Below are 26,651 nucleotides of genomic sequence, written 5' to 3'. Positions count from 1 at the left end.
GCTTTTGACATCAGACCTTTGGGAGCCAATACCATTCATAATCTGGACCTACAGTACCCTGAGCTCCTGACTGTCTCTTCTCTGACTATCCCTATGAAGTCTGGGCAGACCACAGGAAAGGCTATTCCCACCACACCCTGGACCCAGAAGCGAAGCCAGAATAAAGATGCCTTGAACTGACTAACGTAGAACGAACACCAAGATACACCGCTGGGTTTCTGTCTCTTTATGGGGCTTTTCTTTTTTTTTTTGTTTTTGTTTTTGTTTTTGTTTTTTTGCTTGTTTGTTTTGTTTTGTTTTAAAATGGGAGTTTACTATGTAACCCAGACTGACCTCAAACTTGTGATCAATCCCGTGGCCTCACTCTGCCTTTAGAGTTCTCAGAATATAGACTCTCTGCCCAAAACACGCTGCTGAGAAAAAAAATGTTAGGCTAGCATTTTAATGTGTGTGATTGGAGTAGAGAAAATAAATTATTTTTAAAATTAAAAATAAATTATATTCATATATTTTCTTATCTATTCTAATCTACTTCCAGGGGGGAAAGTCTCTAAGAAACTAGTGGTATTTATTGTCTTTAAGTAGACAAACGGAATCCCTAAGCCCAAAATAGCAGAGAGAAATCCTGAATCAATGAGACAGTAGAACTGTGGGTAACTCTTCAAAACGAAGGCAATTAAAGCTTTCTGTAAACAAGGACAGGATATAGCGATGCTGGGGGGAAACACTGCAGATATACTTTGCGTGGCATGAAAAGCTGTTTATTGTGTTAATTGTGAGGAACAAAGAACAGTTGTGAGGAATAATGTATTTACAGCCAGGATTGGGTGTGGTGGTACAGGCCTGTCACCATTCTGAGGGACTGAGGCAGAAGTCATGACTGTGAGGCCAGCCTAGGCTACACGGAGACACCCTGACTCAAAATAATTAAAAATTGAAAAGTATATGTATGCACTTACTAAAATGTACAAGAACATTAAGAAACCCTGTCTCCAAATAATTAAAATTGAAATGCGTATATGTACTTATTAAAATGTGCAAGGGTGATTTTGTTTTCTTCTCTGTTTTCATTTTATAAGTGCCCTTTAATAAGCAAGCATTTGAGAACTTTAAATTTTTATTAATTAAAATTATGCCTTTGCTCTGTGCACTTTACCCCTTCCCGGCAAGACAGTGGCTCGTCAACTGCCACAGTACTTCTCAGGGAATACCTTATTTGGAGGGACAGCAGAAAGGCCGCCAAGAAAGCATCCCTGTGGCCAGAAAGTGCAGCAGGAGAGACAGGATTTCAAAAGACAGAGCTGTAAAATCTCGGCATAAAATAAGCAACCAGACTCTCATTTCAGCCATGTAAACAGAAATGTGTATTCATTAAAACTGCATTAGTCTACTGAGTCCCCGGGGATCGGGCAAACGGGGGGGGGGGGGGGGGGGGCAGCTGCACCTGCTGCTGCTGACACAATTCGAGAAGACCAAATATGGTTTCTACTAGATGGCATAGCCATAAAGGAGCCGACTCAGGGGTTCCTTGGCTTTCATCAGCCTTCTCAAAGATAAGCAGCAACTGAGAAAAAAACACACACCCAAGACCCCAAACACAAGGATTGATGTGGGGTTGGCCCCACACTCCCCTGCTAATTGGTTCTCAGAGATAATGCATGCTCATGCTCGCAAGCTGGGACTGGATGGCTACCTCCAATGTGTTCTACTGCAGAGACTGACTGGATCTCTGAGCCAAAGAAAGTGATAGGCAAGCTCTCTCACCTTCCCCTAAAACTCAAAACCATCCCAGTAAGCAAAACCAACATGGAGAAGCTGTGGCCAACACATTTTGAGGGCTTAGTATTCAAAGAGCTGCTGCACATACCTTATTTAGAGGCCCCATGGCCTGCAAAGTGGATCCTGTTGCTGTCTCCATTTTAAAGTAAACAAGGCACCAAAGCTCTAATGCACACAGTGCTCACAATGCTCTAATGCACATCAAAGCTCTAATGCGGCTGGGTAGGAGGTCCCAGCTCAGAAGCAAATCCCATGACAGAGCCCATAGTCTTGGCCATACTGTCAATGTGTCTCTCCCAAATCCTGCCAAGTATCCCATTCAAATGGGAGTTCCAAGACAGTGGCATAATTTTGTGCCAAGGATCTTCTGAGCCACTGACAAAAGCAGTAGTCAAAACTGTCAAATTCACACATGTCAGTGGTGAGCTATGTCAGCACCATTCTTCACATTAAGTAACTGGGGTCCGAGAAGATGGCTCCGCTGGTAAAGTGCTAGTCTGGCAAGCATGAGGTCCTGAGTTCAAACCCCCAGAACCCACATAAAAATCCAGACATGCAGAGGCGGAGAGATGGCTCAGTGGTTAAGATCACTGACTGCTCTTCCAGGGGTCCTGAGTTCAATTCCCAGCAGGCACATTCTGGCGAACAGGCAGAACACTACATAATAAATAAATAAACAAATCTTAAAAAAAAAATCCAGACATGCTGTTATGTACCCAAAGACAGCCAGTTGAAGGGGACACGAAGATCCGAAGCTCATGGACCATGGTGAAATTTCAGGCTAATGAAAGATGGTGTTTCCAAAAAAAAAAAAAAAAAAAAAATGTGGAAGGTACCTGAGGACCGACATCTGCAGTTGACCTCTGTCCTCCATACACATTGTGCACACTTACACAGACCTTCCCCACCCCCCAACACACACTTAAGTAACGGAAGCTTAAAAACTTCACACACTTGAGAGGATTCTCACCCTGTGACAGAAATGGAGAGAGGCTTTCCTGTTTCCCCAAACAGGTGTCTGGCCACATCTGAAACTAAGAAAACCTAAGACAATAGCCACAGCACCAGAATCAGTGAGGAAAAGAAATCTTTTTTCCCTTTCACAAGGCACGGAACCAAGTGTTATCTGAGCAGGAATTCTGAGATGAGAAGCAAAGGGAAAGAAGGTGGAGAGATGCTCTAAGCCTTCCCCAACCAAACCAGGAAAGTCCTCCAAAGAGCTTCCTTCCCAGAAATGGAGCAGCCTCATGCCTATGCCCGCGTCTTTCTGGACATATCACTATTTAGCACTTTCAAGGTTAGCACGTCCGATGTGAACTGCTTCTGTCACATCTCACAGCTCCCCGGCTTGTCTCCTCTGTGATGGCCTTGAGAAAGAGAGAAAGATGAAATTCTCAGCTCAGGATCTGCCTCACCATCCAGTTTTGGACATCACCGAAAGGCACAGCTTCCAACCATCTCTATAGTGACTGCATCCATCACCCACAGTATGTGTCTTAGTGAACCCACCCCTTGCTTCCGTTCATCAGACTAAACCAGGTCAATGCACCCTTCCATTCAGTGTTTGCACAACATAATCCTGCCCCTCATTCCAGTTCATTCGTCATTAGAAGTAAGCTGGAGCTAAACAAGGAGGTTCAAGACATCTGCCAGGCAATGATGGGAGACCACCTTCTGTAGTATAGACTAAGAAACTAAGGGGGCAGGTGGGCCAGCAGTGAGAGGAATCAATGTGGACGAAGGGAAGCAGAGCTGAGAGGAGAGGAGATGGGCAGGCTCCCAGTTCCGTCTTTTTCCCTCTTCTGCCAGCCTGGCCTTCTGATTGGGAACAAGAAATGTCTGCCTGCTAACACTGTTTCCTCCTTCCAGCTTCAGCTGACTCAAATCAGGTTCTGTTACTTGCAATCAAAAAAGCTTTACTAACACATACCCACTCTCATCCTGAGGACATGAAGACCTCTGACTAATACATCCAAGCAACTAGAAATAACTTTAAAAAAACTATAGGCCCAAAAGTAATGGCAAATCAGGCAAGAAGCAGGACACTGGGCCGGCTCCAAACCGAGGGAGGGCAGCTTTCAAAGAAGGTTGATTCAGCAAGTGCCTTCAACCATCTGTCCCTCGAGCCTGTGCTGGGAAGAGAGCGATGGACCCCTCAATGACAGTCCCTCCTGTCATGCGGAAAGGAAGAGACTTAGCAATCAGACCTTAGTGAGGGACATAAAAAAAGTGATTTGTGTGGAATTGTGATTCTGTGCAAAGTTGTATCCGGAGAAGAGTTCCCGGATGGGCGGGGTATGCGTGGGGTACAAAAGATCCCAGGCTGTAGCAAAAGGACAGCATCTTTGAAAAGGGGCAGGTCTGGAGTAGACTGAAGAAGCCACTTTAGATGCATGGTGGCTCCAGGGACCAGAAGGGCACCAGGCTGAAGAGACAGGTGGGAACTGTAGATGGGGTGGGGGATGGGACGTGTTCAAGCAGCACTCCATTCATCTGTCTTTACAAATGACACTGCCTGTCCTGTCCTCACACTGCCTGTCTTTCCTGTCCTCACACCATCTCCAACACTACTCATGGTTTCCCTTAAACTGAAGTTCTTTTTAATTTAAGGTGTTCTTCAAAAAGGAAGTGGCCTTTTAAAATGTTAAACACAGAGATACCATGTGACCCAGAAATTCTACTTGTAGGAAGGTGCCCCAGAGCACTGAAAATGAATGTTCGTACAAAAGTGACACATGTAAGAGAAGCTTGACAGTCAGGAGCCAAGATAACCAGCTGCATGGATGCATCCAAGATACATTCTGTGAGGGAAAGGGACTCAAGGCCTGGTTCTGTCAGCCTGACTAGAGGAGAAGTGTGCTCGCTCGTATGGGAAGTGCTCTCCTTATAATGAACAGAACTGACCTCACAATGAATTCCCTTCTTCACAGAAGAGTCAGAAGGGAGGGCCACTCTCAACATAGCCATTGCCGGAATGAACTCACAACAATTGTGGCTTTTTGTTCTAGGCCCACACAAGACCAGCTTTATCAACAAACGGTCTAGGAAGGGGAAGGTCTAAGGGGCCTACCTACTCTTTACCAGTGAACCGCTAGCTCCTGATAGATTCTGCAAGAGGAGGAGTCACTATGTTTGGTTTATGGTCCCACTGCAGAGCCTATCAGGTTCCAAAGGGTAGTTCCAAACCCACAGTAACATAGGTGGCCCTGGGGTATCTCAACAGGTCACAAAACAAATAGGCATGGACACAAGAGAGGTTTTTGGAGGAGGTTGGGAGGGAAGTAGAAGGTGAGTGGGGGTCAAAATGCAAGGTGTGAACTGGTAAGAAATAACAAGAATCGTGTGTTTTCATTGCATGTGCATTCATGGCTAGTTACAACAGCCAAGGGGTTGGAAGAGCACAGTGCCAGTTGATGAGTGAATAAACAATATGGCAATTCCATACATGGAATGTTATTCAATCTCAAAAACCAGTATACCTTGCCATACATATAAGCCTTTGCAAATGCTGTGAAGGAAAAAGAGCTGGTCACAAGGGGCCACATGCTATTACACTCCATTTTCACTAAGTGTGCCGAACAGGACAATGAATATAGATAGAGACAGGGAGTGACTGCAGTTAACAGTGACTGAGGGGAAGAGTAGTGACTGCTAAAGGCTTCTGTTATTTGGGGGGGAAAGGCGGCAATGAGAATGTTCTGGAATTAGAAAGTGGTCATAGTTGCACAATATTGTAAAATATATTAAAGACCTTCAAATTACCTGTTTTAAAAGGTTAAATGGTGGTTTCTGTCCTACCCAAAGCTAAAGAAGTAGAGGAAGAGGAAGAAGAGGAGGAAGAGAAAGACGAGGTAGAAGAGAATGAAAGGAGGAGGAAGAGGAGGAAGAGGAGAATCAGTATCTCTGGGCATAGCTAGAAGTTTACCATGGAGGGAAACAGCAGAGAGAAAATGAGGCAGTTCACTGTTCTGTCTGATAACATGGGACTCGGGCATGCCAGAGTACTAAAGCTACACCAACACCAAGCTGAGGTTTTCTCCTGGGACCCATCAGATGTTCCCCACACTGTGCAAAAGCTAAGCAGTGCCTTTGGCCCCTACCACCACTAAGTCCACCTAGGCCCACCTGGCACACCGGGGAACTTTGCTCTAAGAAGCCAATGTCATGTATTACCTCATACATGTCAACCTGTCTATGGTGTAATGGTTTCCAGTTGTAAGGCATACCGTAAAGGGTAAGAGAGATGGCTTAGTAGGTAAGAGCACTTGCTACTAAGCCTGATGATCTGAGTTCGATCCCCAGAACTCGAAAGGTGGAAAGAGAGAACCAACTCCTACAAACTGCTCTCCAACCTCCACGTGTGCAGTGCAGCATGCACAAACAGGAGCAAAGAAGAAGCAGCAATGTGGAGCCATATTGTGAAAGCCAATTCACCTGTCAGGGATCTGGACCCAGAGCAAGTCAGTGACAAGCTTGCAGAATGCCTTTCCCCATCCCACACTACTTCTTAAGTGGTGTTGTGTGCCTGCTGCTGGGAACAAAGCAAAGCAAACCCCACCTTCAGGGCTATAGGTCCTGACAGGGAAGACAGAAGAACTCGAAGACTCTACTGACAAAGTGGAAAGTTACTATGGGAGGTGGCCAGTGGACACATACACACAACAAACACATACACATACCACACACACATACACACACATACACATATATGCACATATACACCACACATATACACATGCCACACACACATACATACACACATATATACCACATATGCACAGCACACATATATACCACACACGCAAACACATACATATACAATACACACACATATAAACACATATGCACAAACATGCACAACACACATATACATCACATACCATACACACACACACACACACGCACACACACACACACACACACACACACACACACAAACCCTGATTACTCTATAAGATTGTAATGTACCCATCAAGGCACCTTCTCAATTGGCTTCTTCAAATCACTCTCCCACCAGCATACAGAACAAGCTCCCTCCCTCTGTGGTTGTCATGAAGAATCCCAGGCCCCAGCTCTCAGCAGTTAGTCTCCAGAGCCATGCTCAACCCTCGGCCTGCTCTCTGCTGTGCCTTCTCCTTCCGGAGGACCCCAGGGATTCTCCTACCTCTCTTTTCTCTTCCACCTTACCCCCACACCCACCTATTCTATATGGAAGCTCTCCACCCACCACCTCCAATGTCTAGAATATATGCACTTCCTGCTGCTCAGAAAGATAAACTGGAAGCTGCTTTTACCAAAGAGTAATAAAGCTGCTTACTGTCAGACAGCAAAACTTCTGCTATAGCACATTCTCCGAGTCATTGTTCCAGTAATCCATAACCAAGGAAGCCTCCTGTCACTGGCTATGTGGGTGATAGAGGACGGTTCACCCTGGGACCCCAGTGGCTTTTAGATTTTTTTCCTGTGGGGCCTAAGGGAATGCCTTCCATTTGGGAATCACGCTTCCTTCCACAAATACCACACTCCTTTCAAACCTGGGAAGTCCTTTCTCTGAGACAGAGAAGTATCTTCCTTTCTGGCTCCCAGATAGCTGGATCCCCTGATACTGCCAACAGCAGAATCTCAGGACAACAAAGGGTCTAGTGTGCTTCCAATCTAGCAGCCCAAGCCAGATAAGGCAATGGTTGTCAGCAGAGAATAACTGTGCCCCTCTGGAGACACTGTGAAATCGCTAGAAACATATTATTATCACAAGGAGTATGGGTGATGTTCAAATCTACTAGGCAGAGGCCAAGGAATTCCTAACCACCCTGCAACACACAGGGCAGTCTAGGGAAGGCTCAGCCACCCCAACATGTCACTGCTGCCAAGGCTGTAAAGTCTTCCACTGATCCCACCCCTCTGTAACATTCCCAGAAAGCCCATTGGTCCTGCACAGCTTTTCTAGCTGTATGACTGTGCCTGCCCTCCAGGCCGGAACTTCTGTCTTCCATCAGCAGAGACCCTGTGCTGATAGCAGGTGCTGGAGACTCCCAGGAAATGAGTACGAAATCCTCCTCCACATTTTAATATATGATGAAGGCAGTGTTTCAATTCCATGGGAAGCGATGGATTATTCAATAAATGGTATTGGGACAACTGGCTGGCCATCTGCTAGAAAGCAAAGCTAGAGCGTCACCTCCCTCTGAAAATCAAAATAAATTCCAGATGGATTAGAGACTCAAATGCAGAAGGAGGAAAGTTAAAGCAGCAGAAGACTGGAGAGTTGCTACATTGCCTCTCTGAGGAGGAAGCCTCCAGCAAGACACGGGGAGAAAAACACATGAAAGACTCAGTCTGGTGGTTTGAGAGTTGTTAAGTGTCTGTACAGTCAGTTCCTAATAAACCAATATTGTCCTAATCTAAACCAACATCATACCCCGTTCTATATAAAAATAAAAAAAAGTCATTAAAACAAATGTATGCTCAGCTGATGTTTTTCTTTATGGTTTTCTGAGTCGGGGACTTGATGTAGAGCTCAGACTGACCTCCAACTCAGGATCCTCCTGTCTCAGCCTCCCAAGATTTGGGTATGTACTACCACACCCTTAAATTTAAATAAAAAACCATTGAAGTCTAAAAGAAGTAGGGAAAATTATTGTATAGCTCACAGCAGGGGGAAAAAAGCTAAAAAGCAATGCAAAATAAGAAGACAGTAAGAATATGATGTTTTCTTCTTTTTTTTAAAAAAAGATTTATTTATTTATGTATGTAAGTACACTGTAGCCGTCTTCAGACACACCAGAAGAAGGCATCAGATCCCATTAGAGATGGTTGTGAGCCACCATGTGGTTGCTGGAAATTGAACTCAGGACCTCTGGAAGAGCAATCAGTGCTCTTAACCATTTCTCCAGCCCCCGAATATGATGTTTTCACTGATGACATTGGTCAACTTAAAAGCTAAAATGTATGTTGGTAAGGCTCTGTGGAGAGCAACTTGGCAATATGGACTTGTACTTCACGGCGAACACTTGCCCAGTGATTCTAATGCTTGTTCGTCTGTCCAAACCCATGTATACAAGTAAAATGAACACGAGAATGTTCGCCTTAGTGTTGTTTGAAGTAGCAAAAGGTTCTTTACATTCCCAATATCTATCATGAGAGGACTACTTAAATATAGTGCCAAGGATTCACAAAAAGAAATACTGCAAAACCTTTAAAAACAAATCGGCATTTCTCCGTATCAGTCTTCATAAGATGTCAGCAGGTAGAACCAGTTTTACAGAAAGACAGACTATCCAAGTGTTTGAAGGAAAATGGGATTCACTCATAGACAACGGCTCACTCCACCAACATTTACTAAGTATCTACAGTGTGTCTGGCACACTTCTCCAGGTGTTAAGGAATCTACCAAGAGTAGATCAATCAGGAAATCTGTGCGTTACACACTTTTGGAAAATTATTAGAATAAGACAAATTGGTCTGGAAGTGGTTCTAGGGTTGTCAGATTTTCAAAGGAAACAAGATACCTTAGTTGAATCTAAATTTCACAGAAATAACAAGTTATAGCTTAGCAGAAGCCTGTTTCACATGATACTTGAGTCAGATTTGAGAGCTTTCCTTGTTTATGCAAAATTCCTCCTCTTAGCTTATCAGCTACAGTGGGTACAGAGCTCGTCTGGACTGGGAGGATTCAGGCTTACCATAGAAATGAGGTTTCTGCCAGCCACTGTCCAGCAATGAACCGTGTCCATTGCTCTGCATAGAACTTGAATCAGGAGTGCACATGGCTTGTTCTCTGTTTTGAACTCACATGGGTGAGGAAGGGAGAGAAGGCGTTCATTCCACAGACCTGCGGGCCAACTCAGAGGAAGCTGCACACTGCATTCTTGGCCACCTCAGCTTTGGCGTCAGCTGGCAGCCCCGAGGCTGCATACCAGGGGTGGCTGCTTCTCTAAATGGAAGCAGTGGATCCCACACTCCATCAGCGAGCAAGGTTCACCGCTGTGGTGTGGCTTTTTGCTTTGTTTTGTTTTGTTTTGTTTTGTTTTGTTTTTAAAATCAGGGCTAAAGTGGAGAGAAAGGTAAAAGGCTGGGAAGAGAAGAAACACGGGGCATACCGGGAGCCAGTCTTTTCCAAAAGGGGGGAAAGATGGGGAGATTAGAGAAGCCTGGATCTCAGGATCCCTTCTATCCTTCCAATTGTCTGCCCCGTCTCTCACTCAGGGGAGATTTTACCACACAAACAGGAAAGGCACATTTTACAAAAAGATCCTCAAACCTTTAACTTCCAAATATTTTGGAGCGCTAACACTAACTGACATTTATGAGGTGCTTATTACATGTGAGGTACTCTTTTAAACATCATAACCGGGGTTGGCTCCAGTGTTAATGACCTCGTGAGATAGATGCTCCTCTCTTCTTTGTGTACACATGGAAACCAAGGCATGGGGTAGCTCAGCAAGGAGCCAGCAAGTTAGAGGACCTGGGATCTCTTGAGCCTGCACTCCTCATCACATGCTAAGTCTGCTCTGGGCACCAGGCGGAGAATGAGACAGACACACCATCCACCCTTATGGGGATTGTAGTTTAAAAGGAACTCTTGAGGAAAATGGCCGGATGGTAGCAGGGGTGCTTATGTAGGGGACAAGCAGGAATAAAGAGTAAAATAGAACATCAGTCATTTACCTAACAAATGCTGAATAAGGGGCTAGTAGCATCCGGGCATCAGAGGGCTCAGCCAACTGCAAAGGGAGAACCAACCTCAGGGCACTGCAGTGCTATGAACACCCAGCAAAGAGTTTAGGAGGACGCAGCTGAAGTCCCTACAGGGACTCAGCATGGAGAGAAAGGGAGAACTGCAAAGGCCCCAGGTGGGAAATTTTCCCATCCCCCAGGTCCCTTCCAGTGCTGGATTGGTCCAACATTCTCCCTTCCAGATCCCAAACTCAGAGCTGAAAATGTGTCTCTGATATGACCTTTTCTCCCAGCTCTCTGCAGGATCCAGGGTAGAAAATATAGTCTCCTCTCGTCCCCAGGCACATGCAAGTTGCCCAACTGAAGTATTACCTTTTAGGATCCCCGATATTAAAGCACTCCTGATTGTTCGTGGTCTGAACTTACCCCAAGAATCTTTGATGTCAAGAGAGAAGTGGGTGGTGATACTGACACCAGGATGTGCACAGCACGCCTGTCCAAATACACACAGGAAAAAAACACATAGGACAGTCTACAACTCATACACACTGGGGAGGGCAACAAAATCGATGATTTTAGAAAAATATATGTACCGGTGTTTAGCCTTTATGTATGTCTATGCACCACATGTGTGCCTGGTGCCCTTGGTAGCTAGATGGTTGTGAGCCACCATGTGGTGTTGGGTATCAAACCCTAGTCCTCTGCAAGAACAGCCAATGTTCTTAACTACCAAGCCACAATTCAGAGTCAAGAGATGTTTGGAGATAATATTCATAAAACTATATCTTGTATACACAGTCAGCAAGAGTTGACAGTATGATCTTTTTAAATAATAATAATAATAAGAAGAAGAAGAAGAAGAAGAAGAAGGAGGAGGAGGAGGAGGAGGAGGAGAAGGAGAAGAAGAGGAAGAGGAAGAGGAAGAAGAAGAAGAAAGAAGAAAGAAGAAGAAAGAAGAAAGAAGAAGAAGAAGAATCAGAAGGAGGAGGAGGAGGAGGAGGAGGAGGAGGAGGAGGAGGAGGAGGAGGAGGAGGAGGAGGAGAATCTGGAACCAAACAGTTCAGGTTTTGAATGCTAGCTAGTAGTGAACTGTGTAACCTCTTTACCTCACCTTGCTCATCTGTAAAATGGGAATTGTTTAAAACAGTATCTGGAATTCACAGGGCACTGAAGGGGCCAAATGGGTTATGGTAGAAAAAGAACCTAAGGGGCTGGGGATTTAGCTCAGTGGTAGAGCGCTTACCTAGGAAGCGCAAGGCCCTGGGTTCGGTCCCCAGCTCCGAAAAAAAAAGAACCAAAAAAAAAAAAAAAAAGAAAAAGAAAAGAAAAAGAAAAAAGAAAAAAAGAAAAAAAGAAAAAGAACCTAAGACTGAACTTGACGAAGAGAAAGTGCTAGCCTAAGGTTGGGCTCGATCTCTGTCTGATGCTTTGAACCATTTTGTCATTGCGATGATGGTGGTGGTGGTGGTGGTGGTGGTGGGAGGGGTGACAGGCATGGCAGTAATGGCGGCAATGGGGGTGGTAAGAGGTTATGTGGTGATTAACTTTTATTGTCAACTGGAAATGAGTAAGAAGTGGCTAGGAGACCTGGAAAGCACACGTCTGGTTGCACCTGTAGGAGGGTCTCACAAGGCTCTGACCTAATCAATGGATCAGACCTTGATGGCATTACTGGGAGCTGGCGAGAGGTGGAAGGAAGTGGGTCTGAGGCCATATCCTGCCTTCCCCCTTTCCCGGGCATCCCTTCCTCTGCTTCCCCACCGCCATGCTGGCAGCCGCCCTGCTCTGACCTCTGCACTAGGAGGGACCAAGCCCTCCAACCCTGCACATCAAGATAAACTTCCTCTCCCTCAGGCTGTTCAGTCAGGCATTTTGTCATGGCAACAAGAAAGGTCACTAACGCCCTGGTGCAAACCGAAGTGACTGGAGCGCTCTCAAAGGATTTAGAAGAATGTGATAAAATGTCCGGGGCAAATGTGCCCGGGCTGTGTAAGACGCTGTGGTTAGCGGCAGCTGGGCAGGTCCAGATTAAAAGATTAACTTTTCAAGGAAAGAGTGGACAATTTCTCACTGCCCCCAATCAAAATTTGAGAACATGCAGATTATTGCCCAAATGGGGCAGAACCCAGGGAAGCCAGGCCACACACCCTGTCTCTCCACGTAGACCTGTCTCTCCTATGGACAGCCACTGAACAAATAACTGAATTCAAACAAATCCTCTCCCACGGCTTCCTCCTCTTCTAATTCCCCCTTCTCTCCATCCTCTTCCGCTCTCAGAGCTGCTTCCTGCAGACAAAAACACCCCACAACTTCCAGTCTGCATAGTGACTGCAGCCGGCAGGCTCCAAATGCTGATACTCTCCCAATCAAGCAGCAGGCACCCCGTTGAGTTAATGAATTTTTCCTGGCAAGAGAACTCAGGCCTTCTACTTAGCCTCAGGGGAAAGCCCACTGGGAAAGATGGTGGGTGCGACCCATCATGAAAGACTGGTAGCAGAGAGAGGGGCCCTTGCTAGGCTCTGGGAAACATGAGCAATTTGGGAAGATGATACTGCAAACCCTCAGAGCCTTGGGATGAGAGACGTAATTAATATTTTCATACTACCCTTCGGAATTATGTGTTGATTAGGAAAGAAATTAATCCTGTAGATTGAAGGAAGCAGCTGCAAGATGGGGAAGAAATGGGTGACTCTTTCAGTGCATGGGGAAAGGAGGGGAGTCCACAAGGACTAAAAATGGGGCAGGTGAGGAATGCAGGGAGTAGATCCAGTGCAGTTTGGTGTACTTGTGCACATGCTACGTGTGTGTGTGTGTGTGTGTGTGTGTGTGTGTGTGTGTAACTGGCTGTGTACACATCTGTGTACCATGTGTGACCATCTGTGTGCATGCACACTTGTGGGGAAGAGATGATCTTCCTGGAGTCGTTCATTGGTACCTTACAGCTGGCTTTTGAGACAGGGTCTCTCGCTGGCCTGGAACTCACTAATAAGGCTAGGCTGGCTTCCCAGGGAACAGCAAGGATCCACTGTCTAACTTCGCAGCCCTGAGGTCACAAGCATTCACTACCATGCTCAGGTTTCTGTTGTTGGTTGATTGGTTTGTTTTTTCTTTTATGTGGATTCTGGGGACCAAACTCAGGTTCTCATACTAACAAGGCAAGCTTACTCACTGGGCTTCACCCCAGGCCTAGGTTACCGACAAGGAGAGTCACAGCATTATCATTTGTTGTATCCCAAGACAGGAGATAACTCGATGCTTATCAACAAGACATCCACACGAAGGAGCATGGGGCTACCATTAAAACCGAGGAGGTGTCTCTGTAAGACATGCACTGAAAATACCTCTAAGACATCTCATCAAGTAAGGGAAGGGATGGATGAGGTACTGCTGAGAACCTAGGACCAGAATGAGAGACATCTGTAGCAATACACTCACACACACACACACACACACACACACACACACACACACTCACACACACACACACACACTCACACACACACACATACACACACCCTAAAAATGGATAGTTCTACTCACAGGGACTTTTCACCCACAGCACTAGGACTGAACAATTCCTTGTTGTAAAGATGCCCTATATACTTGTCCATGTTTGGCAGTTCCTCTATCCTCTAGACTCCGATAGCAATCCCTACCCCCTCAAGTGATCACCAAGCGTCTCTGGTATTGCAGTATGATAGAAGCACAAAGTCTCTGAGTCAGATTATGAGTCCTGAACAGTAATAACCATGCCTTCGTTATTTCCTTTCTCTCCACACTTAATAATATGGAAATGTCTTATTACAAATGATGGCTTTTTGGATATTGACAAGGCATGTCCATCTTTATGGTTTAGGTAGAGTGTCCCCAAAATGCTAACAAGGGAAAGATCTGGTTTATTAGCTGATGGCCTCTTCAGAAGTGAATGATCATGAATCCATTGGTGGATTCATAATTGGATATTGGGGGGTGATGGAAAGTGCAGAGGGTGGAGCCTGGTTGAGCAAAGTGTGTCATTGGGCAGCAACTCTCTGAAAGGTCTAGCCCATCTTCATCTTCTTCCTCTGTATCTCTCCTTCAGCTTCCTGAGTGCAGTGAGGTGAGCAGCCAGCCTCTGTATCATGCGGCTCACCATGATATTCAGCCTCATTGAAGCCCAGAAGCAATAGAGCCCAGCCATCACAGGCTGAACCATGAGCTGAAATAAACCTTTCTCCCCTGAGTTCTCTCAGGTGCTTTGTCAGGGGCGTTGAAAAAGAGTGACTTTCATATTCATAATTTTGTCTACTTGAGTAAGTTGCCATTCGGGATCTGTAGCAGGAAAATTGTTCCATTCTTAGTATAGTTTGGAGAAATGCCTTCCTAATAGCCAAAGAACAGAGGACATATTAGTCTTACTAAAACATAAGAAGTGGGATGTACTATTTCCCCTAATCTGTCCTTTGGTAATTAATACCCTTGTCCTTCCATGCCAACCAGTGTTACAAAGACCAAGAGCCAATGCCCAGGCCTCCTGCTGCTTGAAGGCCATGCTGTTGCTGGCACCTCCACTCCCTGTGCCCATGGAAGCAGATGGAGAAACAGTTGTTTCAAAAGGTTGGCCACACTCAGTGGCAGACTTCCATTGCAGCAGACACTCTAAGTGACCCCACAAAGAAGTCAGCAACACAATCAAAGACCAGCAATGAACCCTCAAAAGAGCTCCTCCTCACCCAATGCCGTTCACAGAAACGCCACGTTTCCACCTTCTGAACACTCACTAGGCCCTGAGCAGCATTCGATGAATGAAAGAGATTCTTAAAGAAACCAATGAAGTCAATCAAACCATCGTCATCTGACATGACAGGTGTGCAGATTAAGGTGCACAGCAGTTAAATGATTCTGTCAAGACCACACAGCTTAGGGCTGCACAGTGCCTAATCGACAGCAGGTCCTCGCTAAATGTGCGTAATATTCTTTTATTGTGCATTATCCCATCTTGACGATGCCAAGCTCCTTTATGTTCCCGGGTCTCTGTCTGAAATGCTTTTTATTAATCTCCTATTTTGCTTAAATCTCAGCTTGTCAGGACTGATTTATCTCATCTTCAATCTAAGACAGATTGCCTTAATATGTCTTCCTTTTTTAAACTTTATGTGTATGGGTATTTTGTTTGAATGTCCACCCCTGAACCACATGTATACCTAGTACCAGTGAAGGCTCCAAGGGGGCCAGATCCCTTAGGACTGGCAGCACAGCTGGTTGTGTCACCATGTGGGTATTGGGAATCAAACCCAGTCCCTCTGGAAAAGCAACTGGCTCTCTTAACTGCTGAGTCATTTCTCTGGCCCTTTAATATACATTCGTACATACTACATTCTTTTCAGGTATAGCCTTTGACACAACTGTAATTATATAATCATCTTCATAATCATTTGCTTGTTTTTCTTCCCTACTGGGAGAACTCTATGTGGTAGAGACTGCTTCTGATTTGCTGGTCATTAGGTAAATACACAACAGACTTTCAAATATTGAATGCGTAGATGGTTGGCCACATGCATGCATATGAATGAAAAGGAGGGAGAAAGGGGGGCCTCTCTGCAAACAATCACATTTTAAAGATTGTCCTCTTCTCATTCTGAATACAGTAAGGTTCCTAAAGATTAGAGGCAAATCAGACAAGGTTCGTTATCAGAACCTAATTAGCTTCAAAAGCTCAGTTAGTCCAAAAACAGAAGGACTCTGGCTTCCAGGTGACAGCTGCATAAGCCATCAGTGTCTGTTTAGCACCTGGTTAGGGCTCCAGCCACTGTCAATTGTACTTTCTGGGCCTATAAAACTGGTCTGATTATCTCTTCACAACATCTAAAAAAGGAAAGGAAAAAAAAAAGGTTTTTTTTTCCCCAACACACATCAACGAGTTGTAGTCTTTAGATTCCAAATGCCCTTGTGAGCCCTCAGGAAACACTGTTCTTGTGTAGCACATCACAGCATGAACTCCCCACTTCCTTCAGGGGGAAGAATGAAGCCATCTGGCAGGAGTTGCTCTCAGCTCTTTCCCGCCACCCTTCCCTGCTCAGGGCTCAGCAGAGTCCATCACACGTGCCTCCTCCACTCCCTGGTCCATCCCACTCCATGGCAGGCAACTAGCTTTACCCTTAAGGGCCCTTCAGCCTCTAGACACTAGGTTCTACACTCCCAGCATGCTGTACTATTTTGTCATCACCACTTGGTGCAGGGGCTGTCACATAGTAGGGATTCAAAAATGTTCATGGGATGGATGGATAAATGAATGATGAATGAGTACAGGAGTGGGCAGATGGATGGGTGGAAGGAAGGAAGGGAGGGAGGGAGGAAGGGAGGACGGAAGGAAGGACAGAAGGATGGATGGATGGATGGATGGATGGATGGATGGATGGATGGATGGGTAAATTGTATGAGGGTGCTATACTATGTGTTGGGTAAAGTCTGGGAGAGAGGTTAACTTGTGTCATCACTGAACCTACATTGAGAGAATGAAAAATATACAAGATGGAAGGATTAATGAGTGGGTAGGTGGGGAGTAGATGGATGGAAGAGGGGAAAGAAAGAAGGATAGATGAATAGATGGATAGTGGAGTGAATGGAAGGAAGGAAGGAGGGATGGTTAATGGATAGCTAGGTCTGTGGGTAGATAAATGGAGGTATAAAGAGTTTCCCAGATGCCTTCACAGGCATTTTTCAATGTTTCATTTTATTTCACTTCAAGAGACATACTGTATTTCCATGCATTCTCTTAATTCAAAACTAATGCTGAATACAGCAAAGCAAATTACTCTTTCCTCCCCCAGAACATTGCACATGCTGGTCTGCCTGCCTGGAATGGCTGTCTTCTCTTCACAGCTAATGCCTTCCTGTTTTTAAGGTAGGAGCAGAAATGTCACCTTCATGGGAGGCCGCCATTTAAAGTCAAGTGGACATACTCTTGTTATTCTTTCTCTGAGACCCTTCTTGTTTTCCTTATTTATTTGTTTTACCTTATACTCATCTTAATCTTGTATATTTCTCTCATTCTCTCAATGTAGGGTCAGTGATGGCACATAGAACAGCACCCTCATACAATATGTGTTCATTTCTGAAAATGGGTCAGAAGACAGGAGAATAATAAAATCAGTAAGCCTCGAGAGTCACACCTCAAAATGTTTTGAAGACAAGGAAAACATGCATGTACAATAGCAATTGATAAACAAACAAGTTAATTTTTTCCATTAATTTTTGGCCCCAAAATTTATGGAAGAAAATTGGAAGAATTGTTTGGGAGAAGAGAAGGAGAACCTTGCCAAATGTCATGCCTTGCAAAATAATGTAAATGGATCAGATTATCCCATTAAAAGACAGTGATTCATAATTTGGGGGGAAAAATCAAAATTCAAATATGTAGTGCTTACAGAGCCTTACTGAGAATAAAATGACAGAAAATAAAAATGAAGAAACGAGGAAGGCTGCTGTGCATAGAGTTATCAGTGTAACACTACACTTAATACATAAACATATCACACAGGACAAAACAGGCCTTTCGTATTCACAGAAGGCACACCAGTAACACTGCAGCAAAGCCAGTTAGGACTTGCAATGCACATGTCTGGCCTTTTGTGAGCACTCCACATTGATTATATCATTTGCTTTAAATATCAAAAAAGGAGCATTTAGGAACACATGTAGGAGAAGCTAAAACTGGTTCATAGTTTGCTAAGCAGCAGGGAGCAGAGCCCATGGCTGTCTGGTTCCACAATGAAGACTGACGAACCATGAAACTTAAACCCCTATGGCATAAGAAGACACTAAAAATTCAGGGCTGGCAACATGGTTTAGCAGACAAAGGCGCTTGCATCCAAGTCTGATGAGCTGAGTTCAATCCCTAGGACTCACAGAGTGGAAGGAAGAACTGATTCCTAAAAGTTGTCCTCTGACTTCCACATGTGCACCATGGCACTGGAACACGCACATTCACGTGTACACCCACCCACACACACACACACACACACACACGAACAAATAAATAAATAATACAAATTTAAAATGCATTCATAATACATAGAGCAAGGTTTGTTTATTAAAATACAAAGATATTTTTAAAAATTGCGACCATTGGAGGAGGCCAGTGACTTGTCTAAATCTTTGACCAATCAGTGGAGATAATAAAAAGTATCCAAGGGCATTTGGCCCAAGACACTAGGGTGCAGAGTAAACCATCCACAAGGAAGAACAACAGGAGGGTGCATTATTTGGGGTGGTGGTTTAAACAGCAACACTCTGGCAAAGCCGATCAAGGACAAATTCAAAAATAAAAATAGAAACTTCTCACTAAGAATGAGAAAAGAGACAGACCCACAGATGGCGAAGCGGCTTTCCAATCTCCGCAGAATCGTGTACAATCCTGTGCTAATAAACTAAGAGCTAAGTAAGTAGTCTTGGGGGGACATCCCAACAATGGTCATGGGCTACATTGGAAATGTGTCAAATAACTAATCCTTGAAGAGACCTCATGTGAGGCCCGGGTCCAAATACTTGGCTTATTTGGGGGTTGTGGGAAATTTACTCTGTGGTGGTTTGAATATGCTTAGCCCAGGGAGTAGCACTATTTGGAGGTGTGGCCTTGCTGGAGTAGGTGTGTCACTGTGGGTGTGGGCTTCAAGACCCTCATCCTAGCTGCCCAGAAGAAGCCAGTTTCTCCTAGCAGCCTTCAGATGAAGATGCAAAAGTCTCAGCTCCTCCTGTACCATGCATGTCTTGACATTGCCATGCTCACATCTTGACGATGATGGACTGAACCACTGAACCTGTAAGCCAGCCCCAATTAAATGCTGTCCTTATATGAGTTGCCTTGGTCATGGTGTCTCCTCACATCAGTAAAACCAAAACTAAGACATACTCCAACTTTAAAAATACTTTCTACATCGTTTGCTATTTAGACTTCCTAAGCACTAAGAACCAGGAAAAGATAGCTGTGTCCCCAGATGTGTTGATGAAAATAGCAAGACTTGTCAGAGAAAGCACAATAACAAACAAGAAGGGAAACTAGAGGCAAACTTCACGAATAATTATAACTTAAAGATTCTAAATATGATATAAGTAAATTTAACCCCAAAATATACAACATGCTGGTGGCTGGGGTGGCTGTCATTCAGTGGGAGAATATATGTTTAGTGTGTGTGGCTCAATGACTATGTAAACAATGCTACCATGAACTAAGGGAGACATTGAGGAGAAAGGCATTTACTTTTCTGGTTCTTATAACGAACATATTGTTTATTTGGTTTTACCTGGGTGGAGCAAAGGGGTGTGTGTGTGTGTGTGTGTGTGTGTGTGTGTGTGTGTGTGTGTGTGTGTAGGGTATAGGTGTGTGTTTGTGTGCATGCATACATGCAGGTAGAAGTCAGAGATTAACATTTGGTGTCTTACTCAATCGCTTGTCACCATACATTTGAGACAGGGTCTCTCACTGGACCCAGCCCTCATTGATTGGGTAGAAAAGCCACCCAACGAGTATGGGGACCTGCATATCTCCAATCTCCACCACCAACCCTGTACTGCAGGCTGCACAGCCCTGCCTTCTCTTCCCAGCAAGGACTGGGATATAAATTCAGGTCTGTATGATTGTGTAGCAGGAGTTTTGCTGATGCCCATGTCCCCTGGCCCCAATTTGTTTTCTGTTTGTTTTTTTAACGATCACATTTTTTTCTCCGTCGTTGTGAGTTGGCTGAGCGGAGCCGAATGACTCTTCTGCTCTTCTTGTGAACAGGCTCACGTCTGCGGGTGCTTTCACCCAAGACTGGAGCATCCAACCCGGCTTTTCCTCACAAAATGGATGTATTTTTTTTCAAAAGTAATGGGTTTTTTTTTTCTGGGAGGGAATTAAGGCAATTGTTTTACCCAATAATAGAAAGACTTTAGAACCAGGTATGGAGGAACACACTTGCAATTCTAGCAAGTTTGAGTCCCATTTGAGCAGCTCAGTGAGTTCCAGACTGGGTTGCATAGCAAGAACCTGAAAGGGGGTGGTGTTATACTCTAGCTAAGCATAGAAATGAGTCCCAACCTCTCTAGTGAACAGTTTCCCTAGGCGTCAGAACTTAGCAAGAGGCATACCCTCTGACCCAATTCCAATATAAGCAACGTTAGTGTGTTCACTCCAATAAAGGTCCATTCTAGTCACGTCCTCAATAACTAGGCTCTATAGTGATATCCTCTCAACCGGGCTGTGTGCCTGATGCAATCAGTTGCTATGGAGTACAGACAAGCAGCAAATCTAATGTGAGTCAAAATAGGCAAAGCTCATGCCTCAGGGCTTGTCTGTCTGTGTGCTTTGACACCCCACGGGCAATCCACCAGCTGACTGCAAATGCATAAGCAGGCCTGCCCGGAAGACAGCCTCGCCCGCAATGCAGACCTGCAGAGCCGAAAGAAGAGCTGCCATGGGCAGAATTGAGTCGTAGGTGTTTCCTATGCAGCAAAAGCTAATATCTGAAGGAATCCTTAAGCGATATTCAAAACAGGTGCCCACAATATACAGACAAAGAGCTAACTCGCATCTAACAAGAGGAGTTGCTTGAGTGAGTTTTGGTATATGCATCTGGTAAAAGCCTACGCAGCTATTGAATGACTAAAAGAGGTTTGGGGAGATGGTTTAGTGGGAAAAAATGTTTGCTACACAAGATTCCCAGCACTCACATAAAGTTAAGCATGCTGGCTTATACCTATAATCCCAGAGCTGGGAGCAGAGACAGACAGATTCCAGGGACTAAGCTGGCCAGATCGATGTTCAGTGAGAAACCTTCACTGAAAAATGAAGAAAGAAAACAATAGAGAAAGATACCCAAAGTGTTTCTGCCCTCCGTACATGTGTACACAGATCAAGTAAACCTGTACACATGTGTTCTCATACATGCATACACTACTCACACAGATACGTAGAATCTTGAAAGGGTTTTGCTATGAGAAACAATGTTTATGTTGTGGTACTTGCTATAAAAAGACTATAAAGCATTATTATGAGGCTACAGTGTAACTTGTTTTCCTTTTCTTTCATGTCTATGCTTTTCCTCCTTTCTGCATTAATCAGGGGTCAGAGCTCACAGTTACGGAATTGCATAGGAAGTGGAGCCTGGAACATTCCAATCAATGGTCTAGAGACCACTGATCAGAAATTGAAAGGATGATTCAGGCACAGATGTTAGAAAATTCTCCTAGAATCATCACTGTGAAAACAAGATGTATTTGGTTCATGTCAGCATTATGGGGAAGAGCCAAGGGCTGTAGGTCACCACCTCCAAGAAAGCCCCCATGCCACAGCTGACTCAGGAGTCACAAGTACAGCAAGCTTTCCTGGCTTCTCCATCCTCCTCTCCATTCTCTTTCAGCCCCTCTGGTCTCTCTCCTTCTGTGCGTCTTTCTGGCTTGCCCCTTTATTTTCTCATGCTTTGGATATTGTCTAAATCCCTTTACGAAGAAGAGGAAGGATTCAGGTTGGAGAGAGAATTTGGTACCCAAAGATAAACAGTATTCAATGCCCAGTGTATCACACATCACCAGACCATCCCGGTGTTGCAAAAATAAACAAGAAACCTCTCCAAGCTTACCTCTAGGCTGAGTGAGCAGAGAATGCAGACTCAAAACCCTGCTGAAAGGATTCTGACTGATCCATCCTTGAGCTATCAAGCTGACTCCAGTCAGCCACAACATAGAGATTAGGCCTGAGATAGACAACACATTTGGCTAAGATCAGAGCACATGTTTGAGTCTACTGCTGGAGGTAACATGATGTCCAACTACAGGATCAGCTCCATCTCTCTCAAGCACCCTTTCTTCCTTAACAAAATGTGTCCCACACTCCCCTCTAGACTGTGTTAAGCACCTGTAAGAACTAACCTTTATCTCTTCTGCTCAAGACCCTCAGGCATCCAGTAAATACATGTGGAACCAAGCAGTAACAGTGACTGCCTCCTCACTTCACATGAAGACCAGACAAGTGGGAAAGCAAGTCATTCAACTTTTCACAAGGCCACTGTGCATTCTAACTTCTGATTAATATGAAGCAGAAACAATGTCATCTTGGAAATAACATGCTCAATCCCTGGAGATAGGAGCTCTGGGGCTTTTGCACAGGGAGGTTTAAGAATCACTGAAGCAGGAGTTAAAGCTCATGACCTTAAAAAGATTTAATCCACGTCAGCTGACATCGCATCCTGAAGCAACAGAGCTTTCCGCCAACCGTGTCATCAGTCCTTAAAGTCCAGGCACACAAGGGCAAGGGGTGTTATTTCATGATACACTTATTGAGACGCATGGTGTGTGTGTAGGGAGGTGAGCTTTCCCAACACATCTGTCTAGCACTAATTAAAATGAGTGCTAGGGCCTTCAACAAAGGTCTCCTCTCAAGGGCTCCCAGTAACAGGTACATCTTTATCACTGAGACCAAGGGACTCATGCCATTTATTAACAGGCATTTGTTTCAGCAAATGTCATGGGGAGATGTGGGATGCAGCCATCTCCCAATTTGTACACACTTCTGAGCTGTTGGTGAATACAGCTCTGGGAGGCCGTGGGCAGGGGGCTATGGGTTTTCACACATCACACTGGGAAGACTTCTGAGTACATGAGAAGGTGGTTTGTGGGCTGCCAGCCAAGCTAAACACTAACAAATTTCCTTCTGGCCCAAGCCTGCAAACTCTGGGAAGCCCCCGCCACCCCTGGTCACTGTAATAGACAGACACATGGCATCTTCTACCAATAGCCTCATGAAATGCTTAGCAATATAGCTCTTAGAAAACTAGGCATGGGCTATAGTGCTGAAATCACTAAAGCTGACTCTGTGTCTGACTGTCTGTCTGTCTGTCTGTCTTCTTGTGTGTGTGTGTCTCTCTCTGTGTGTCTCTGTCTCTCTGTCTCTCTGTCTCTCTCTGTCTCTCTGTCTCTCTGTCTCTCTCTCTCTCTCTCTCTCTCTCTCTCTCTCCCCCTCTCCATGTCTCCATACCTTTTACATTTTATTTTACGTGTATGGATATTTAGCCAACACTACATCTTTGTATCACTTGTGTGCCTCATGCCCATGAAAACTGGAAGAAAGCATCAGATCCTCCAGAAACTGGAATTACAGACAACTGTAAGTCACCACATGGGTGCTGGGAATTGAACCCAAGTCCTCTGGAAGAGCAGCCAGTGCTCTTAACCACTGAGCCATCTCTCCAGCCCCTGACTGAGTCTCTTCATTACGTGTTCTTGTTTTGTCTGTCTTTGTTTAACTAGCAAAAATTTAATTATGTACATGAGTATTTGCTTCTGTGTATATATGGATACCACGCATGTGTCTGGTGTCCACAGAAGCCAGAAGAAGGTGTTGGGGTTTTTTTGGAGCTGGAGTTAACAGACATAAGCCACATGTGGTTGCTGGGGATTGAGCCCAGATCCTCTGGAAAGGCAGTGAGTGCTCTTAAACACTGAACTCTCTCTCCAGTCCACAGAGATTGTTTTAATTATCACAGCTGGATGTGGTGAGACACGTGTGAACTTGTAATACTTAGAAGACCATGACAGGAAGACCTCAAATTCAAGGTCACCCTGGGCTATGTAGTTTGACTATGTCTCAAAAATCACCATCATAAACACAATGACCCCTGACAAAGACTGACACCACTTTCAGATTTGCTCAACATAGGTAAGTGGGTAGAGTTCTTTGGAAAATGCCCAGGAAGGCCCCCCTCTCTCTCTTTTCTTTATACATTTTATTATTTCTAATTAATTCAATTTATTAACACATGCTCAACAGGAAAATAACTGGAGAACACAGAATTCTATAAAGCATGCTCTGTTACTATTTCCCAACATCTTGTTTCATAGCTGAGGCAAGAAAAGGGTTATAAACTTAACTAAGATTACATACAGTGGTGAGAGGTAGAGCTGGGATTCACACTGAGGCAGGATTCACACCGATGCAGGATTCACACCGATGCAAGAGTCTATGTTCCTTATCATTATACTGTGTTAAATGTGGTGGGTGGAAGGAAGGAAGGAAGGAAGGAAGGAGGGAGGGAGGGAGGGAGGGAAGGAGGATGGGTGCATGGGCAGCCATCTTGAGTGGGCAGAGAGGGAAACCAGAGTTAGATGCATGCTCTGCTGGTAGTAGGGCTCACATGCTTACAGAGATCACATTCGCCCCACAGCCTTTGAGAGTCTCTACAGCCCCTGGTACAGAAAAGCTGTCACAAGGTTCTGAGCACAAGGCCAGAGTCCTTCATCAGACATGAAATGAGCTTTCCAATAAGACCCTCCCAGACACCTAATAATCTCAATTTCTCCTTCCCCAAAGAAATTCCTTCTTGATATGGCAAAAAGCAACTCCATATTGACAAAAAAAAAATTAAACCCAAAGCCAGCTCAGGACAGTACAGACAGGTAGTGGTAGAGAAAAATCAGACTATAGCTGAAAGAAGGCAGCCATGTGGTGATTATGGCAAAAACTAATGGTGTCTGAGTCAGAGGCAGTTGGCTTTGAGGGTTTCCTCTTCCTCGGCACCAGCTCATGTTTTACGTGGGAAATGGTCACAGGGCCATTATCTGACTATCAACGGATTCAGCTTCCTGGATAAAGAGAACACAGAGAGAAAGCAAGGGAAGAGACCCTGTGTGTTCTACCCCCATGCAGCCCATCCCCACAGCCTCTACTGCTCTGGCTCACAGGAACCCACCATCTCCCAACTCACAGAGACACTGGAAGAGGGTTCATAGACCTTCCTTCAGTCAAGGCCAGACGGTACACACTGCTTCATCAAGCACCCCCACGACTCCTCACCTAAAAAGCCACCCAGACACAGGACCTGTCCCGCAAGGCTAGCTCAACCCAGAAGAAGTATTAATTCATTGATAAGGACACACGGGCTTCTCTAGCTATGCTTTGCCATGGTCAGGTTGGGACATAAAGGCAGGAAAAAAAAAGAGCCTAAAGGGAAAAAGAGAAGAGAGTGGAGTAAGCCAGACGACTGCAGTCAAGTGTAGAACCCAGAGACACTCTTGAGAAAGCTGGACCTTGGGTGGACACATGGGGCCCTAGATGGACACCCAGGTTCCTGTATGATTGTTGAGACTCAATTCGAGTCTCAGCAGAAAGAAATTCTTTCCCCTGGGTTGGATGGGAACTGTGGGCCAGGAGGGTTGCAGAGGGGACAAGAAGACCATCTCCCAACTGCATAAGAAATGCAAAATGGGATAAGTTAGTAATGTGATAATAATCAGTGAATTCCATTCCCAAAGAAATGAGAGTCTATCATGCAGTGCCCGGGAGGCTGAGGCAGGACAATGGGGAATCTGAGACTCGGCCACTACAAAAGAAAGAAGAGAGGGCTGGAGGGAGGAACAGAGGGAAGAGAAAAGAGAAGAAAGAAGAAAATTAGTGAGAAAGGGAGAAGGAAATGTGACATCATTTGATTACTGCCTGGCACACAGTAGGACTAGTGGAAGAATCACTTGTTTTGTTTTTATTTTTATTATTGGCTCTATGGAGTCATACTTCACATGTACTGTATCACATGATCTTCACAATGAGTCCTGAAAGGGGACGTTCTCTTTGATTTGCTGCTTAAGTCTAGAGAAATTGAATGACTTATCCAAGGTCATCTATCTAGTGGACCTGAAATTCAAACCCAAGCCTGTCCACCTCCAAAGGCCCTTGGACTTCATCCTTACTCCATTACGGACAGTTATTAATATTTGCTGAAGAAGTGAATGGCGCCATGGACAGAGGGCTGCTAGGATCCCTCACAAGAACAAGAGACAGACAGGCTCCTCCAGATAAAGCGACTGCACAGGAATCCTGAGAGGGAAAACAAAGGACATTTGCTTTCTATAAAATGAAGTACTAATGTTCACAAAGGGGAATTAAAAAAAAGAGCAACAGGGAGGAACTCCAGGCTGATCTGCTTTAGAAACAAAAATGTAAATCTATGAAAATCCTACTTGAATATTCACATGTCCATGTTGTGGGGAATCCACGGGATTTCCCATGAGATTTGCTTATACAGAAGTGACCTAGTAGGGAACATGAATGCTGAGTCTTGAGAAAGGCCTAATATCTGAGTCAAATCCCTTCTGGAACCTTGTGTCAGTAACTTACACACTCTGGGTCTCTGTCTTCTCATCTGCAGCAGTTCTGCCAAAAAAGTGGCTAACAGCCATGTGTAGCCACC

At 44.8% G+C, this 26,651-nt stretch overlaps 1 protein-coding gene across 9 annotated transcripts in view; it reads right to left on the bottom strand.

Annotated features, from left to right (window-relative positions):
- Positions 1-26,651, bottom strand: part of Prkcb (protein kinase C, beta) — a 331,348-nt gene that overhangs the window by 264,455 nt on the left and 40,242 nt on the right. For 2 of the 9 annotated variants that reach the window (XR_015664941.1, XM_087624966.1), the window contains exon 1: positions 1,868-2,674. The exons of 3 other annotated variants lie outside the window; for them this stretch is intronic. Coding sequence is in view for 2 of the 6 variants with exons in the window: in NM_001172305.1 (NP_001165776.1) it covers positions 24,650-24,654 (5 nt within the window). In the remaining 4 variants the exon portion in view is untranslated. 9 annotated transcript variants of the gene reach the window in all.

The sequence above is a fragment of the Rattus norvegicus genome, chromosome 1 (assembly GCF_021556685.1).
Source record: "Rattus norvegicus strain SHRSP/BbbUtx chromosome 1, alternate assembly SHRSP_T2T, whole genome shotgun sequence".
Taxonomy (NCBI): domain Eukaryota; kingdom Metazoa; phylum Chordata; class Mammalia; order Rodentia; family Muridae; genus Rattus; species Rattus norvegicus.
The sequence above is the reverse complement of the archived record's forward strand: the minus strand, read 5'-3'. Positions and strand labels throughout refer to the sequence as shown.